The sequence below is a fragment of the Lampris incognitus genome, chromosome 1 (assembly GCF_029633865.1).
Source record: "Lampris incognitus isolate fLamInc1 chromosome 1, fLamInc1.hap2, whole genome shotgun sequence".
NCBI lineage: Eukaryota > Metazoa > Chordata > Actinopteri > Lampriformes > Lampridae > Lampris > Lampris incognitus.
Genome location: NC_079211.1, coordinates 138,647,289 through 138,663,941, shown reverse-complemented (window position 1 = coordinate 138,663,941; position 16,653 = coordinate 138,647,289). Strand labels below are relative to the sequence as shown.

The 16,653-nt window shown below is 40.6% G+C and overlaps 1 protein-coding gene across 1 annotated transcript in view; it reads right to left on the bottom strand.

Moving 5' to 3' along the window:
* slf1 (SMC5-SMC6 complex localization factor 1) overlaps positions 1–14,658 on the bottom strand; it is a 79,449-nt gene extending 64,791 nt beyond the window's left edge. Inside the window, exons 1-5 of the mRNA XM_056290018.1 lie at positions 14,598–14,658; positions 13,716–13,843; positions 7,724–7,802; positions 6,830–7,055; positions 5,476–5,629 (exon numbers count right to left, since the gene is read on the bottom strand). Coding sequence (XP_056145993.1) covers positions 5,476–5,629; positions 6,830–7,055; positions 7,724–7,802; positions 13,716–13,826 — 570 coding nt within the window. The 5' untranslated portion in view covers positions 13,827–13,843; positions 14,598–14,658. The remainder of the gene's footprint in view (positions 1–5,475; positions 5,630–6,829; positions 7,056–7,723; positions 7,803–13,715; positions 13,844–14,597) is intronic.
* Between the last annotated feature and the right edge of the window lie 1,995 nt (positions 14,659–16,653).

Here is a 16,653-nt window from a genome sequence, read left to right as displayed (position 1 = left end):
AAATCCCAAAGATACTACAACTGATTGACACTTTCTCTAAAGCCTCTGGTCTAAAACTAAATTTGAATAAGTGTGAGTTAATGCCAATTCACCAAAGTCATTTAATGGAGGCATACAACATTCGTATAAAATCCACTGTTCAATGCTTGGGCATACATATATCCAAAGATCCATCTGAAAGGGAAAATACGTATGAATGTGTGGAAAGTAATAGATGAATGCCACATTAGACTTAACTTATGGTTACTGAGAGACATTAGCATATTGGGTCGAATCTTTTTAACTAAAATGTAAAGTATCTCAAGCTGCATCTACCCAGCATACTCAATTGCTATCTCTAACAGAGCCATTAAAAAAAAATCAATCAGGTTAATTTTGATTACATTTGGAAGAGGAAAATTCATTATATTAAGAGAGCAGAGATGACCAAATAATTTCACGATGGAGGCCTACAAGCCATCGATTTTGATTTTATGAACGGAACCCTGAAAATCAATTGGTTAAAATCGTTTCTGAATAACAACAACGTTTGGTGCCATATTCCAAGAGAATTTTTCAAGAAATTGGGAGGTATAGAATTCTTACTCATACAATTTCACTATTCAAAGACTTTCAGTTAAATTATCACTTTTTCACCAGCAGGTCTTTTTGTATAGGAAACTTTTATACAATCGTAATTTCACCCCTCACTACACTCTGATATGGAATAATAGATACACCACGGTTAGAAACAAGTCACTGTACAACAAGAACGGGTTGGAGAAAGGTATTTGGTATTTGATTCACTTAGTTGATAGCAGTTGCAGTATCTTGTCATATGAGGATTTCTGCCTTAAATATGATTTTGATTGGCACTCGTAACACTTTTATATCAATAACTAAAGCAATCCCCAATTCTATCTTATGTTCGATTCTGACTCCACTCCTATCACCCCTAATCTTTCAAATCTTTTAGTCAGAGGCCGTGATTTTAATGGAATCCAACTCCCAAACAAAACAATTAGGAATATGTTTGATTAAATCGCTTACCCTATTATATACTACACAAACTCATTCTCACAACATTACTCAAAATGTAATATTCAAAAGTTACGGACTAACTATTTAAAATTCCCCATAACTCCAAAAGCAAAAGGAAATCCAATTTAAAATTCTGAATGGCGTGTATCCATCTAATGACTTGTTACGACAGCGATTTGGAATCGAAACTAATAATTGTGTATTCTGTGATGATATCAAAACGACTGATAATTTATTTTTCCACTGTATGTATTCTGAAGCTTTATGAAGTGATATACATGACTGGTTGTTCCCAAAAGTTTTTGAACTCGAAAACTTCTCTCACAAGGACATAATTTATGGACTTGTCATGGATAACAAAGAAGATGACCTTCTGGTTAACACCATTCTCATCCTTGGAAAATTTTATATAACACAAGTCAAAGTATATGAAAGTGATTTTGTGTGTTTCATAATGAGTTTCTTTCTTACATCAAAGCCCTGAAATTAATTAAAAAGAAGAATGCAATGACACTTTCTGGTATAATAGAAGAATGATTTACAAAACAAGCCCTATCCCTTTAAGATATTGTTTTTTGTTTTATGTAATATCATTTCAATCTCTTATCTGTGATGTTTTTTCTTTATTATATTTTATGCACCTCTTCCCTTTTGTGTAATGTGAAGATCTCAAAGCCAAGCTGTTTGTATATGCAGTTCAATGACGAAAAAAAAAAGAGTGCAGGCAGGCTGGAGTAGGTGGAGAGGAGTGTCAGGAGTGATTTTTGACAGAAGGGTACTGTTATCACCCGATCCGTACCAGAAACCCGGTTTGTTTAATGCACTTTAAACACATGCGCAAAAATGCATCTATTTCCTGTCACCGCTATCTTTTTATGATGTTGTTGAAAAGCGTCTTCTCCAGATAACGTTTTTAGCTTGACAAGAAAAAAAGTTTTTATCTTGACAGGACGAAGCCCGAAGCTACAAACTGATTACAACTTTGAGTGACCGTATCATCAGCTAATCAAATTTTGATCTGAAGTGACAGACAGCCCCAGGGCTCTGCGATGTATTAGTGCTAGCACCGGTGTCATCATCAACTTTGATCTTGAGCCTTTGGCGGGTTGTGAACTAAGCGCAATGGCCGCCACATTCACAGCTTCTGACGATGTTGTTGCCCATCTACTTCGTGATTTTGGCGAATCTGGTAGGATTGTTTGCATTTTTACACGGTCTCCCAAACAGACTAAAATACTGGATGAATTTTGCAAGAAGGCTGCAACGAGTCTCTCAAGTGAGGTGGAACTTCAACTTCAGGTTGGTGTTCACATTTAAGTTATTGAATTAAAGGCGGTGCACTGATAATATGGTGGCTATACTTTACTGAATTTTTTGAAGTGGCGCGAGTGACTGGTGAACACTATATCAACTTTCAAAATCAAATCAAATGTCTTTATTTGTTGTCAAGTCCTACCTCTCGAGTATCTTGGAGGGGAGAAGTGTCCAAACCCCACAGCATATCCACAGGGGTACCTCAAGGGTCAGTGCTTGGTCCCCTCCTCTTCTCAATATACACCTCACTTGGTGCAATCATCCGCTCCCATGGTTTCTCATACCATTGCTATGCTGACAATACCCAGCTCTTCCTATCATTCCCGCCAGATGACCTCACAGTCTCGGCACGAATATCGTCATGCCTTGCTGATATCTCTGCATGGATGAAAGAATGCCACCTTCAGCTTAACCTATATAAGACTGAGCTCCCAGCAAGTCCATCCTTACAACAGCAGATCAATATCCAGCTCGGATCAACCCAACTCATGCCCACAAAGTCTGCCTGAATCCTGGGTGTCATGATTGATGACCAACTAACCTTTATGGTTCACGTGACCTCGATTGCTTGGTCGTGCCAATTTGCCCTGTAAAACATCAGGAAAATTAGACCCTACCTGTCGATCTGAGCATGCAGCACAACTGATACAGGCTGTTGTAATATCACACATTGATTACTGCAACCCCTTACTCGCAGGTCTCCCTGTATGCACTTTCAAACCTCTGCAAATGATCCAGAACATGGTGGCACATCTGGTCTTCAGTCAACCCAAAACAGCACGTCACTCCACTGTTCATATCCCTCCACTGGCTCCCAGATGCTGCCCGCCTCAAATTCAAAACCTTAATGCTCGCTTATAAAATAGCAACTAAAACGGCTCCTGCCTACCTGAACTCCCTCGTTCAGGTCTACATTCAGTACCGCTCACTATGCTCTGGCAATGAAAGGTGCCTGGCACTTCCGCCACAACGGGGCCCTAAGTCACTAGCCAGATTCTTCTCTTCTGTAGTTCCCCGGTGGTGGAATGAGTTACCAAACTTCATTCGATCTGCTGAGTCCTCCTCCATTTTTAAGAAGCTGAAGACCCAGCTCTTTCTCAAACACCTCCACACCTGATGGTATTACAAATAATAATAATATATTCACTTCTATGCACCTTTGCCTTTGTGCACTGCCTGTTGATACCAGTGTCCTATCGGACTTGAACCTAGTTTTGATGATACTTACTTGCATTGTCGCCTCCTGACTAGATCCTTGCTTGTGTTGTATTAACTCTCAGATGTACGTCACTTTGGATAAAAGCGTCTGCTAAATGAAATTGTAAATTTTGAACATGCAAAAGAAAAGAAAAAAATATCAAACATGAATAAATTTAAAAAAAAACAAAAAAAAAAGATGAAAATAAAACCAAAAGAATTCAACAAAAAGATTCTCAATAGAGAATCCAACAAATAATATTATATTGTAGCAACCGGGGGAGGCAGTCACTCTGACTGTCAGCGGCTCCGCGCTGGGGGAACGCAACGGCTCATGGGACTGTTAATGTTGATTGATTTATGCTTAAATGGAAGGAAGAGGTGGAAACGGATGATCCGCTGTAGCGACCCCTAACGGGAGCAGCCAAAAGTAGTAGTAGTTGCAAATTACTGTATGATCAAGAGTGTCTCGTGGTTGCGGTGATTAAAAACAGAAAACATTTATTCTCGCTACTGACGCTCTTCATTCACTCTCTAACTGCTCTCTGCCGCTGCATGCATGTGAACGCTTAATTTAGATCAGGCAGTGACAGTGAATGTTGAAAATAAACAAGACGTTGATCGTATTTCGCAAATCATTCACTGATCTCAGTATAGGAGAACTAGAAGAACACTGGATGAGCCAAAAAGTAATTCACTTTATTCAACTTGCCGCCGTGTTTAACTGACATCATGAGGGGAATTAGACGCGGAAGTGCCATAGACTCCAATGTTAAAACTCCGCTATAAAAATAAAATTTCAAGAGTAGGATTAATCACAGTCACAGCTGGAAATCACCTCAGCAGTTACAATAAAACATTTCCCATGGCTGAGCTCTGTTTTCTTACCGTTGTTTTATTGCTTTAGAATGAACAAAAGTCATTCGCTTACATTCATTTTATATCATGAAAACCACGATGGTTAAACACATCTGAAGCCTTTTAATAAGGGTCCCTTCTCCCGGCAGGCGAATAAAGGGGTGGTTTGTCAAGTCCAAGCACTGCAGAAGGTAAGATATGCCTACTGAGTGCAGTCTTCTTGTTGTTTTTGTGCCATGTAGTGTGTGTGTGTGTGTGCACACAACCTGGTTGCTGAGTGACATAAAGACAGCTATAATGCACAGTGGTGTGCGATGTGGTTGTTGAAGATCAGCTGTCTTGTCAGTGTTGATCCAGTAGTGCATGATAGTATATTTTGTATGTGGATGTGTTGGCTGTATCGGCACCCATATGAGAGATGTGTGTGTGTGTGTGTGTGTGTGTGTGTGTGTGTGTGTGTGTGTGTCAAGCCCTGGCTAAAATTTCACGGTATGCTACTGGATTTGATGCACTAGTTGATAACTGAAAACAATTCCACGATAACGTAGGGAGTTATTGCACTCGCAGGGTGTTTGAGTGAAAAATCAGTAGTAGCCCATTGATATCAATGATCATGTGAAATTTTAGCAGCGGCGCTCAAAACACTGCTCACACGCACACGCACACACACACACACACTGAAGTGGGGTTAAGTCTGATGAGTAATTCAAACCAAATGTCTAGCCTAGATTATACATTACAAGAAAGTCTATTTGGTTAATATCCTTTGGGGATGTTTATTTACTTGGCATGATTTGAGCTGATTTCTACGACAATCACATCTTTTTTTTTGTCAAAACTCATATGCTCTCTGCTAAATTACCTTTGCCAAAATTTCCCTTGCATTCATCAGATTTAATGCTATGATTATGAAATGTTGCTAAATCATTTTTTGGGGGGTGGGGGGGTGTTGTTATTGGCTTTCTCCCAAGTCATCTTAGTGCCTGTTATTCTACATTACAAATCAGCAAAGTGGTTTAAGAGATAACATAGATGGGGGACAATGCAATGTGTTGTATGTTTCTCATAAATCAAATTGTCTCTTACCCCAAAGAGATGCTGAGCAATATAGCTTAAAGGGTAGCATGGCGCATTGTGAGCCTTTGTGTTCTCTGTGACAGGTTTAGCCATGACATGTGTAATTTCTGCATCAGGCGGAGGGGGGAAGGGATAAACTTTGGCCCCACCTGCTTTCAGCATCCTGAAAAAAAAAATAAAGTAAAAGTTAATTAATATACAGTTGCTTTTTGCCTTGTGACAATACTGGATTCATGTTTGTTAACTACTGACCTTTAATAGTTGCCTAACTAGATTCACAAAATTATAATGTTCTCTAAGTCTTCGTATAATGGAATGATGAGCATTTTTATGAGTTTTTCTACGGCTCCGTTTAGTCTTAAAACGGGGGCAAGCTATTCTGCCCGGAAGTTAACAAATGCTAGATACATTCTGAAAACATACTACAAAAGAATCCACCACTTCACTTCTGCTTAAGAGCATGAACGCACAAACTGATTGACAGCAAGTAGGGACTAATGCAGATGCCGGCTTGCAAAGAATTCTCCTGAGTTGCTGATAACGGTATGGACAAAATGTTGTGTGTCTGTTTACAGTGGCTAGGGTGGCGGCAGAGACCAGATTTTTTTTCTCAGTGCATCCATCTACTCACTTGGCAGCTGTCAAGATGCAGAAAACGTTTGACCAAATGGCCACTTTAAAAGTAAAAGGGCTTATCGCTGTATTTTCTTCATGATGAGATTATGGAGTGATGTTTATTTTTCTACTGATTATTGTTCAACTGCATCTTTAGGCTATCTAATATCAACAGGTGTAGCCCTTAAAATTAATTGTTGGTGATGTCAGTGTGAGACCATTGACCTGTTGCCTATATATACCTGCTTTTCTGTCATGTCGTTCATTTGCTTGAAGAAGACCCTGTCGGGCTGAAAAGTTGTATGTAGTCAATAAAAAAATATTTGGAAGCTACAGTCCAGTGTGGTTACTTTTTTTCCCCTCGTAAACACAAGCACCAGGAGACTCGTTTATAAAACCGTACATACGATCCTTACTAAAAGTGTACGTGCACACAAAAGCTGAAAATGGTGTGTGGCAAAAAAAAAAAAAATCAGACTTAAAATGTGTGAGAGGCATCATTGTACAATCTGGCTTCAATTCACCACCTCGCAATCTGCGTTTACATACAGGTACACACATTCTCCCGTCAAGTTTGTTTTATAGATCACAAATTTTGTGTGGGAAGTGGCGTACGCCTCTTTCAGGCTCTGTTTTGTGCATACGCGACGGTTATAAGGTCAGTTTACCTCAAATGGGCTATGTGTAAAAGAGTCCCTATGATAAGCTGCCCCCCCCCCACACACACACACACTTTATAACACCTTACCTTTCAAATGTGGCCCAACAGGAGGGGTCTTTCACCATAAGAAGAACTCTCCAGTTATGGAAAGCTCCTTCCAAGCTCCCTTTGTCCAACTTCTCCCTCCATTGCCTTACAGGGTAGAAGGCTGAAGGGGTACCTGGGAACAGGGCTATTTCGTAAGGTTCCTCTGCAAGCCAGGAGCCATGCTTGACACTGTCCAAAACATACTCTGGAGTCACAACCCACTTGCCTATTGGGAAGGGAGGTAACAACGGGATAAATTACATTTTTATGTCACCAAAATCAAGTCAAAGAGTATAGGTGCTTGTGGATCTTATCAGAAGTGGCCACAGTTGAAACCAAGTAGCAGCAGGCAGTGTGACTAAGATAGTCAAATTAAGTCACTCGGTGACACCCAGTAGGACAGCATAACTTTGAATCCAGGCTGAACAGAGACAAGTTATATGTCTATACTACAGAACTTATCCTTTATGGTATAGTCTCACATTTATAACGGTACAGTATGTTTGGGGTAGTGTTCCTCCATCACTGACACAAAGGCTGTTGGTCTGGTATTCTGAGATTGGCGAAGCAGAGATAAGTTTGTCCTTAACTGAATTTAACTTGTGACAAGTCATCTGCTAGCAAAGTACATGTATGCATTATTATATAGGTTAATGGACTGCAACACTTGAGCCGAGCATTTTATAAATCAGTGACATATGCTAAAGCAGTATGAGTGATTATAGTGACGGTTGCAATTTTTTATTTCCAGAGATCTAAGAATGAACCAAGGCATTCTGTGTTCCAGGACAGCTATTGTGATACAAGGTAGTGCTGTGACACTATATAACAACCTTATGGACTATGCAAATAACGCATTGCGCATTCTGTGAATCCTTTATCATCATTACTGACCTGCGGCACAGGCTGACAAAAACTTTTCACTGGCTAAGACTTGAGGAACAATGATATGGGTGCAGGCTTGCTCGTAGACCTAGGAAGGAGCACACAATTACAAATCAGAATCGGAATCGGCTTTATTGGCCAAGTGTGCCTATGCACAGGAGGAATTTGACTCCGGTTCACTGGATTAAACATAAATATATTATTTTAAGGATGGCACTGAAACTAAAGTGCTTCAAAATGATTAACGGGTTATTGGACAGCAGACTTAGTGTAGCTTTATATCACAAGCCCACATCTTTGCAAAACTAGCGATGAATCTAAAATGAATAAATGAAAAAAATAATTTGAATCTTAACTTAATGAAATAAATAAGATAAATAAAACAATCTAAACTAGCTATATCAAAAATATGTAACCTTTATTTTAAAACATATCAATCACAGACAATAATAATGTGCTTGAATTTCATTGGTAAATATGTAAACACTACAGATGATTCTAAGACTAACTGTTTTGTATGCAATGCTTTGAGATGACTCATTAAGAAACAAAATAAAGCTGACTTTGATTTTGGAAAATATTTTGTGAGAGTGGGCTTTTTCCCTTCAGATCGAGAATTTGTTTTGAAATGATACTCATCTTACCATGGATACTCAAATGAATGCATGGGTGAAATGACAAAGTCAAACATCTGTCTACTCAAGAGTTATCAGAAATCAATTATGGCCATTCTTATTCATTAATTACACAGTATCTTTAATCAGACAGCTTGGTCCACTTAAAAAGGACCTGCTATCACAGATAGGTCCCCTGTTTGCTTCCTAGAGAGGCTATTTTGTTATTCTCAAAGGCCTGGTCTAATATAGCAGTTTCATATTACAGGGGTGGAAAACTACACTGCTCAAAAAAATAAAGGGAACACATAAGCAATGCAATGTAGCTCCAAGTCAATCACACTTTTGAGATATCAACCTGTCCAGTTAGGAAGCAACACTGATTTGTGAATCAATTTCACCTGTTGGTTTGCAAGACAACCCCTATAAAAGGAATGGATTTGCAGGTGGTGGCCACAGACCATTTGCCTGTCCTCATCTTTTCTGGCCGATCTTTGGTTAGTTTTTCATTTTGCTAGTGCCCTCACCACTAGAGGTGGCATGAGGCGGTATCTGCAACCTACAGAAGTTGCTCAGGTAGTGCAGCTCATCCAGGATGGCACATCAATGCGTGCTGTGGCAAGAAGATTTGATGTGTCTCCCAGCACAGTGTCCAGAGCATGGAGGAGGTACCAGGAGACAGGCCAGTACACCAGGAGACATGGAGGGGGCCGCAGGAGGACAACAACCCCGCAGCAGGACCGCTATCTGGTCCTTTGTGCAAGGAGGAACAGGAGGAGCACTGCCGGAGCCCTACAAAGCGACCTTCAACAGGCCACTAATGTGCAGGTTTCTGCTCAAACAGTGAGAAACAGAATGCATGAGGATGGTATGAGGGCCCGACGTCCACAATTGGGGCCTGTGCTCACAGCCCAACACCGTGCAGCCCGATTGACCTTTGCCAGAGAACATCTTGGTTGGCAGATTCGCCATTGGCGCCCTGTGCTCTTCACAGATGAGAGCAGGTTCACACTGAACACATGTGACAGACGTGAGAGAGTCTGGAGACGCTGTGGAGAACGTTCTGCTGCCTGCAACATCCTCCAGGAGGATGACCGGTTTGGCGGTGGGTCAGTGATGGTCTGGGGAGGCATATCCTTGGAGGGCCGCACAGACCTCTACGTGCTAGCCAGGGGTACCATGACTGCCATTAGGTACCGGGATGAGATCCTCAGACCCATTGTCAGACCATATGCTGGTGCAGTGGGCCCTGGGTTCCTGCTCATGCATGACAATGCTCGTCCTCATGTGGCCAGAGTGTGTCAGCAGTTCCTGTATGTCGAGGGCATTGATGCTATGGACTGGCCTGCACGTTCCCCAGACCTGAATCCAATCGAGCACCTCTGGGACATCATGTCTCGTACCATCCGCCAACACGATGTCGCACCACAGACTGTCCAGGAGTTGACCGATGCCCTGATCCAGGTCTGGGAGGAGATCCCTCAGGAGACCATCCGTCGTCTCATCAGGAGCATGCCCAGACGTTGTAGGGAGTGCATACAAGCACGTGGAGGCCACACACACTACTGAGCCTCATTTTGAATCGTCTTGAAGAATTTCCACAGAAGTTGGATCAGCCTATGTTCTCATTTTCCACTTTGATTTTGAGTATGATTCTGAATCCAGACCTTAATGGGCTAATGATTTTGATTTCCATTGATCATTCTTAGGTTATTTTGCTCTAAACACATTCCTCTGTCTAATAAATAAAGATTTTCAGCTGAAATATTTCATTCATCGAGGTCTATATTGTGTTTTTAGGTGTTCCCTTTATTTTTTTGAGCAGTATATATCATACCATTGCTGACTGGTAATTTGATATTGCTTAACATTGTTAATTTGTATACAATCTAAAACAAGCTACACCATATGCAAGCATATTTAACCATGTTCAAGCAGGTATGTACAGAAATAGAATGACAAGCATCTCAAAAACAGAGGCTAAATGAATACATACAGGTGCATCTCAAAAAATCTGAATATTGTGGAAAAGTTCATTATTTTCCGTAATTTCATTCAAAAAGTGAAACTTTCTTATATTCTAGATTCATTACACATAAAGTGAAATACACTACCGTTCAAAAGTTTGGGATCACATTGAAATGTCCATATTTTTGAAGGAAAAGCACTGTACTTTTCAATGAAGATAACTTTAAACTAGTCTTAACTTTAAAGAAATACACTCTATACATTGCTAATGTGGTAAATGACTATTCTAGCTGCAAATGTCTGGTTTTTGGTGCAATATCTACATAGGTGTATAGAGGCCCATTTCAAGCAACTATCACTCCAGTGTTCTAATGGTACAATGTGTTTGCTCATTGGCTCAGAAGGCTAATTGATGATTAGAAAACCCTTGTGCAATCATGTTCACACATCTGAAAACAGTTTAGCTCGTTACAGAAGCTATAAAACTGACCTTCCTTTGAGCAGATTGAGTTTCTGGAGCATCACATTTGTGGGGTCAATTAAACGCTCAAAATGGCCAGAAAAAGAGAACTTTCATCCGAAACTCGACAGTCTATTCTTGTTCTTAGAAATGAAGGCTATTCCATGCGAGAAATTGCTAAGAAATTGAAGATTTCCTACACCGGTGTGTACTACTCCCTTCAGAGGACAGCACAAACAGGCTCTAACCAGAGTAGAAAAAGAAGTGGGAGGCCGCGTTGCAAAACTGAGCAAGAAGATAAGTACATTAGAGTCTCTAGTTTGAGAAACAGACGCCTCACAGGTCCCCAACTGGCATCTTCATTAAATAGTACCTGCAAAACACCAGTGTCAACATCTACAGTGAAGAGGCGGCTGCGGGATTCTGGGCTTCAGGGCAGAGTGGCAAAGAAAAAGCCATATCTGAGACTGACCAATAAAAGAAAAAGATTAAGATGGGCAAAAGAACACAGACATTGGACAGAGGAAGACTGGAAAAAAGTGTTGTGGACGGATGAATCCAAGTTTGAGGTGTTTGGATCACAAAGAAGAACGTTTGTGAGACGCAGAACAAATGAAAAGATGCTGGAAGAATGCCTGACGCCATCTGTTAAGCATGGTGGAGGTAACGTGATGGTCTGGGGTTGCTTTGGTGCTGGTAAGGTGGGAGATTTGTACAGGGTAAAAGGGATTCTGAATAAGGAAGGCTATCACTCCATTTTGCAACGCCATGCCATACCCAGTGGACAGCGCTTGATTGGAGCCAATTTCATCCTACAACAGGACAATGACCCTAAACACACCTCCAAATTGTGCAAGAACTATTTAGAGCAGAAGCAGGCAGCTGGTATTCTATCGGTAATGGAGTGGCCAGCGCAGTCACCAGATCTGAACCCCATTGAGCTGTTGTGGGAGCAGCTTGACCGTATGGTACGCAAGAAGTGCCCATCCAACCAATCCAACTTGTGGGAGCTGCTTCTGGAAGCGTGGGGTGCAATTTCTCCAGATTACCTCAACAAATTAACAGCTAGAATACCAAAGGTCTGCAATGCTGTAATTGCTGCAAATGGAGGATTCTTTGACGAAAGCAAAGTTTGATGTAAAAAAAATCTTATTTCAAATACAAATCATTATTTCTAACCTTGTCAATGTCTTGACTCTATTTTCTATTCATTTCACAACATATGGTGGTGAATAAGTGTGACTTTTCATGGAAAACACAAAATTGTTTGGGTGATCCCAAACTTTTGAACGGTAGTGTATGTCAAGCCTTTTTGTTTTAATCTTGATTACGGCTTACAGCTCATGAAAATCAAAAATCCAGTATCTCAAAATATTAGAATATTACATAAGACCAATCAAAAAAGGATTTATAATACAGAAATGTGGGCCTTCTGAAAAGTATGTTCATTTATGCACTGAATACTTGGTCGGGGCACGAATTACTGCATCAATGCGGCGTTGCATGGAGGCAATCAGCCTGTGGCACTGCTGAGGTGTTATGGAAGCCCAGGTTGCTTTGATAGCGGCCTTCAGCTCGTCTGCACTGTTGGGTCTGGTGTCTCTCATCTTCCTCTTGACAATGGTTCAGGTCATGTGAGTTGGCTGGCCAATCAAGCACAGTAATGGCACAGTGCCGTGGGCAGGTGCCAAATTCCTGCTGGAAAATGAAATCAGCATATCCATAAAGCTTGTCAGCAGATGGAAGCATGAAGTGCTCTAAAATCTCCTGGTAAACGGCCGCGTTGACTCTGGGCTTGATGAAACACAGTGGACCAACACCAGCAGATGACATTGCACCCCAAATCATCACTGACTGTGGAAACTTCACACTGGACTTCAAGCAACTTGGATTCTGTGCCTCTCCACTCTTCCTCCAGACTCTGGGACCTTAATTTCCTAATGAAATGCAACATTTACTTTCACCTGAAAAGCGGACTTTGGACCACTGACCAACAGTCCAGTTCTTTTTCTCCTTAGCCCAGGTAAGACACTTCTGACGTTGTCTCTGGTTCAGGAGTGGCTTGACACTAGAAATGTGACACTTGTAGCCCAGTTCCTGGGTATGTCTGTGCATGGTGGCTCTTGATGCACTGACCCCAGCCTCAGTTCACTTCTTGTGAAGCTCCCCCAAGTTCTTGAATCGGCCTTGCTTGACAATCCTCTCAAGGCTGCGGTCATCCCTGTTGCTTGTGCACCTTTTCCTACCACACTATTCCCTTCCAGTCAACTTTCCATGGCTATGCTTTGATACAGCACTCTGTGGACAGCCAACCCTTTCAGCAATGACCTTCTGTGGCTTATGGGGTATTGTCAAGAGGGAGATGAGAGACACCAGACGCAATACTGCAGACGAGCTGAAGGCCACTATCAAAGCAACCTGGGCTTCCATAACGCCTCAGCAGTGCCACAGGCTGACTGCCTCCATGCCACGCCGCACTGATGCAGTAATTCGTGCAAAAGGAGCCCCGGCCAAGTATTGAGTGCATAAATGAACGTACTTTTCAGAAGGTCGACATTTTTGTATTATAAATCCTTTTTTTTTTATTGGTCTTCTGTAATATTCAAATATTCTGAGACGCTGGATATTTGATTTTCATGAGCTGTAAGCCGTAATCATCAAGATTAAAACAAAAAAGGCTTGACATATTTCATTTTATGTGTAATGAATCTAGAATATATAAACGTTTCACTTTTTGAATTAGATTACGTAAAATAATGAACTTTTCCACAATATTCTAATTTTTTGAGGTGCACCTGTAGAGAGGACAACAACAGTAGAAGACAACCATCGGGAATAACCCACCACATAGTTCATAGACATAAGCTTATGTATTGTAAATGATTCATTCTACGTGCTGCTCAGTGTTGAGACTAGTGTGTCAATTTATCTTAAAACACAGAGCCAGCACTATACTCACTGAGCCACCGATATAGTTTCCACCCAACAGCTGAATTCCATGAATCAACTTTCGCTTCTTGGTGCACGTTTTGATCCCAGAGATTTGGAATACGTGGGCGGAGCTCGCCATCCTAGAGAGGAATGAAGCTGTGACAAGCGACAATTAGGGCCTCTATCCATCAACTAAACAAACTGATATCCATCGCAAACATCATGCACGATACATTCCTTATAGCAAATCGCAGCCACGTGAAGACTTGCGGTGGCAAGTTACGTCCTTTTTTAACACGCAAACGAGGTTAAGTTCTTGTTTGGCTATATAATTTTCATGTTCGTCACAAGTTGATAAACACTTAACAATGTTTGCTGTAGCATTGCTTTTTGTTGGCTTTGTTCTCCTCACTACATGTATTTATTTGCCTTATGTGTGTTGTGTGGAGTGTTTGTGTGTTTAAATGTTGCCGCTGCTACACAACAACTGTCCCTCTGGGGACAAATAAAACCTACTTGACTTGACAAACAGACCAACTACACGGTCCAACTTTCTCTTTTTGGGGGGGGGGGCTGCACATTGTTTTTTTTTTACCAGTTTGTAATTGGCTATGTACGGCTAATGATACAAACTGTCAATTTGGGGGAGAAAAAAATAGTGCACTGCTCCCAAAAGTTGAAGTCCGCCAAACAACTCGTGTTAACGTGGCTGTTCAAATTCATATGAACTGTAGCTAAACAAAATGACAGCAGTCTACCATCGATATGCCTTCCATGAATCAGATGGCAGTTGCCGATTACTGGCGCGCCAAAATGTATGGTTGACTGCAACAACCAATTGACGTGCGCTAGATTATATGTGCATACACTTCGGTTTACTTTACACACGAACAGCATCGGCAACTCATACCTGCATGAAAATCTCAATATCCTTTTCCATTTGTAATCGAACAACCTTTACTTCTGGACCGATCATGCAAAGGAAATCGGTTGACAAAAGTAAATGTCGTAGGGGTGATGGTTCACATGTTGATGGGTATCAATCGATACAAAGCGTGTCATGTATTTTTTTTTTGAAGTCAAAAAATCCCGTCGAACCTTTATATATTTATATAATAGATATATTATTCTCTGACTTTCGTAAAAGTTTCGAGATTTGTGAATATCGAAATCAGGGTAACCCCCGGTTGAATTGGACTTTTCCAATAAGCGGAAGTTTTCATTTCGCAACTTCCGGTTGGTTGTCACGGACGCTCTCCGTATCGGAAATATGCACGCTAGCTGTGATTGCGGTAACTGTACGTTGTCTGCCATCTGACTGAACGTACATAAACATACACCGACTGAGAGGTGCGTGTGCAATTTCCCTTGTTTTAAGTGACTGTATACTCTGCTGTGATGGTAATGCAGTACTAAACGTTCAGTAACGGTGTTCATTTCACGCTATAGTCCTTTGTCCTCTGTCATGATGTTTTAATCGCTACTCTATACAATTTGCGTATGTTGTTTAACATGGATTTACTTATGCGGTAAAATTAGATTTCGATCCCCAGATAATATTCGTTAATGGACGACAGCCGATATGTCAACGTGTTTGTTGTCCTTGCAAGGCTTTTCAGTCACTGAGGATGGAATCACGATAGAATTTCATGGAAGTTGAGAGGCAAACTGAGTGAGCTTGTATACAACAAAGGTAGGCGACACAAGGTACACTTGACCGTTCCTCATTATCTAAATGAGTGAAGCTAATTAATATGATTGTCTGTTTAAAATTGTGATAGTGATTTGGCAGGTCAAACAGTCATATAGCAATTGACTGCTTTACATAAGATAAAGCTTTAACTTTTTCAAAACAAAACTACAAAACTATAAAATCAGATCGTCCCAGTGTTCTGTCTCGCTGGCCAGAGTAGCCAACTAATCGCCAGAGGTCACATGACTACATACTTCGCAATGAAAAGCCAAACTGGTCTGAGCTTCTCGGCTTTATTTTAATCCTTTGTTTAAGAGTGCTTGTGAATACCCGATTCCTTTCATTTATGGACATTTAATCCTTCTAACCTTTCAACTTATTTCTATGGTAAAGAAACTGAGGGAAAAGACAGGATGTGTTATGTTGTTGTTTGTTAGAAAATGCACCGTTGTTAATATCAATCAATATTTTTTGGCTCATTTATTTATTGGTGATTTAACTGCCACATTATTTGGTTACATCCTGGTTACATCCGGTGTCCTAGATCATCCTAGGATGTATCTTCGAGTCGCATTTAGTATGTTGCAGTTTTTTTACATACCTAAGCTAACTAACACCAATACCTATGCTTGTATATTGAAATATAGAAATGACATGCATAATGATGTTCAGCTGTGATTTTTGTATTCTTAATTAATTACTCCAAGGATAAAAGATTACTTTTTTTTTCTCTTGTTGGAGTGCTGGGTCAGCCAACTCGTACTTCGCATTAGATGGGGTTTAACCATTTTGCTGTAGGTATGTTTGTCTTGCGGTGATCAAGCTTACAGTTTGTCATTGAGAAGACGATATCATTTTCATTAGGTGATTCTGCAACCCCATGTCGCTGACGGGCTGACAGTGATATAGTGGACTCATTTTTATTATTCTACAAAACAATGACAAATCACAGTGATGTCATGTATTATTCATTCCCTCAGTTTAATCAGACATTTTATATGGTAACACTTTGCAAAGTAGATTCTGTACGGTGTCTCATAGCATATTTAATTAGGCCATTATATGTGTGTTTAGGCTACCTAAGGAAAACAATGACTGTGCATTGTAACAAAAATTAAAGGTTTCTGAATTGAGAAGAAATATCGCTATTTAAAATTTCATTACTTTTCATGATAACATTTGATGAGAGTCCCATTTTGAAGCAAAATGGGTCTTTGCGGTGAGAAGATAATCAGTGGAGGGGGGGGGGTGTCCAGGTAGAGTAGCTGTCTAT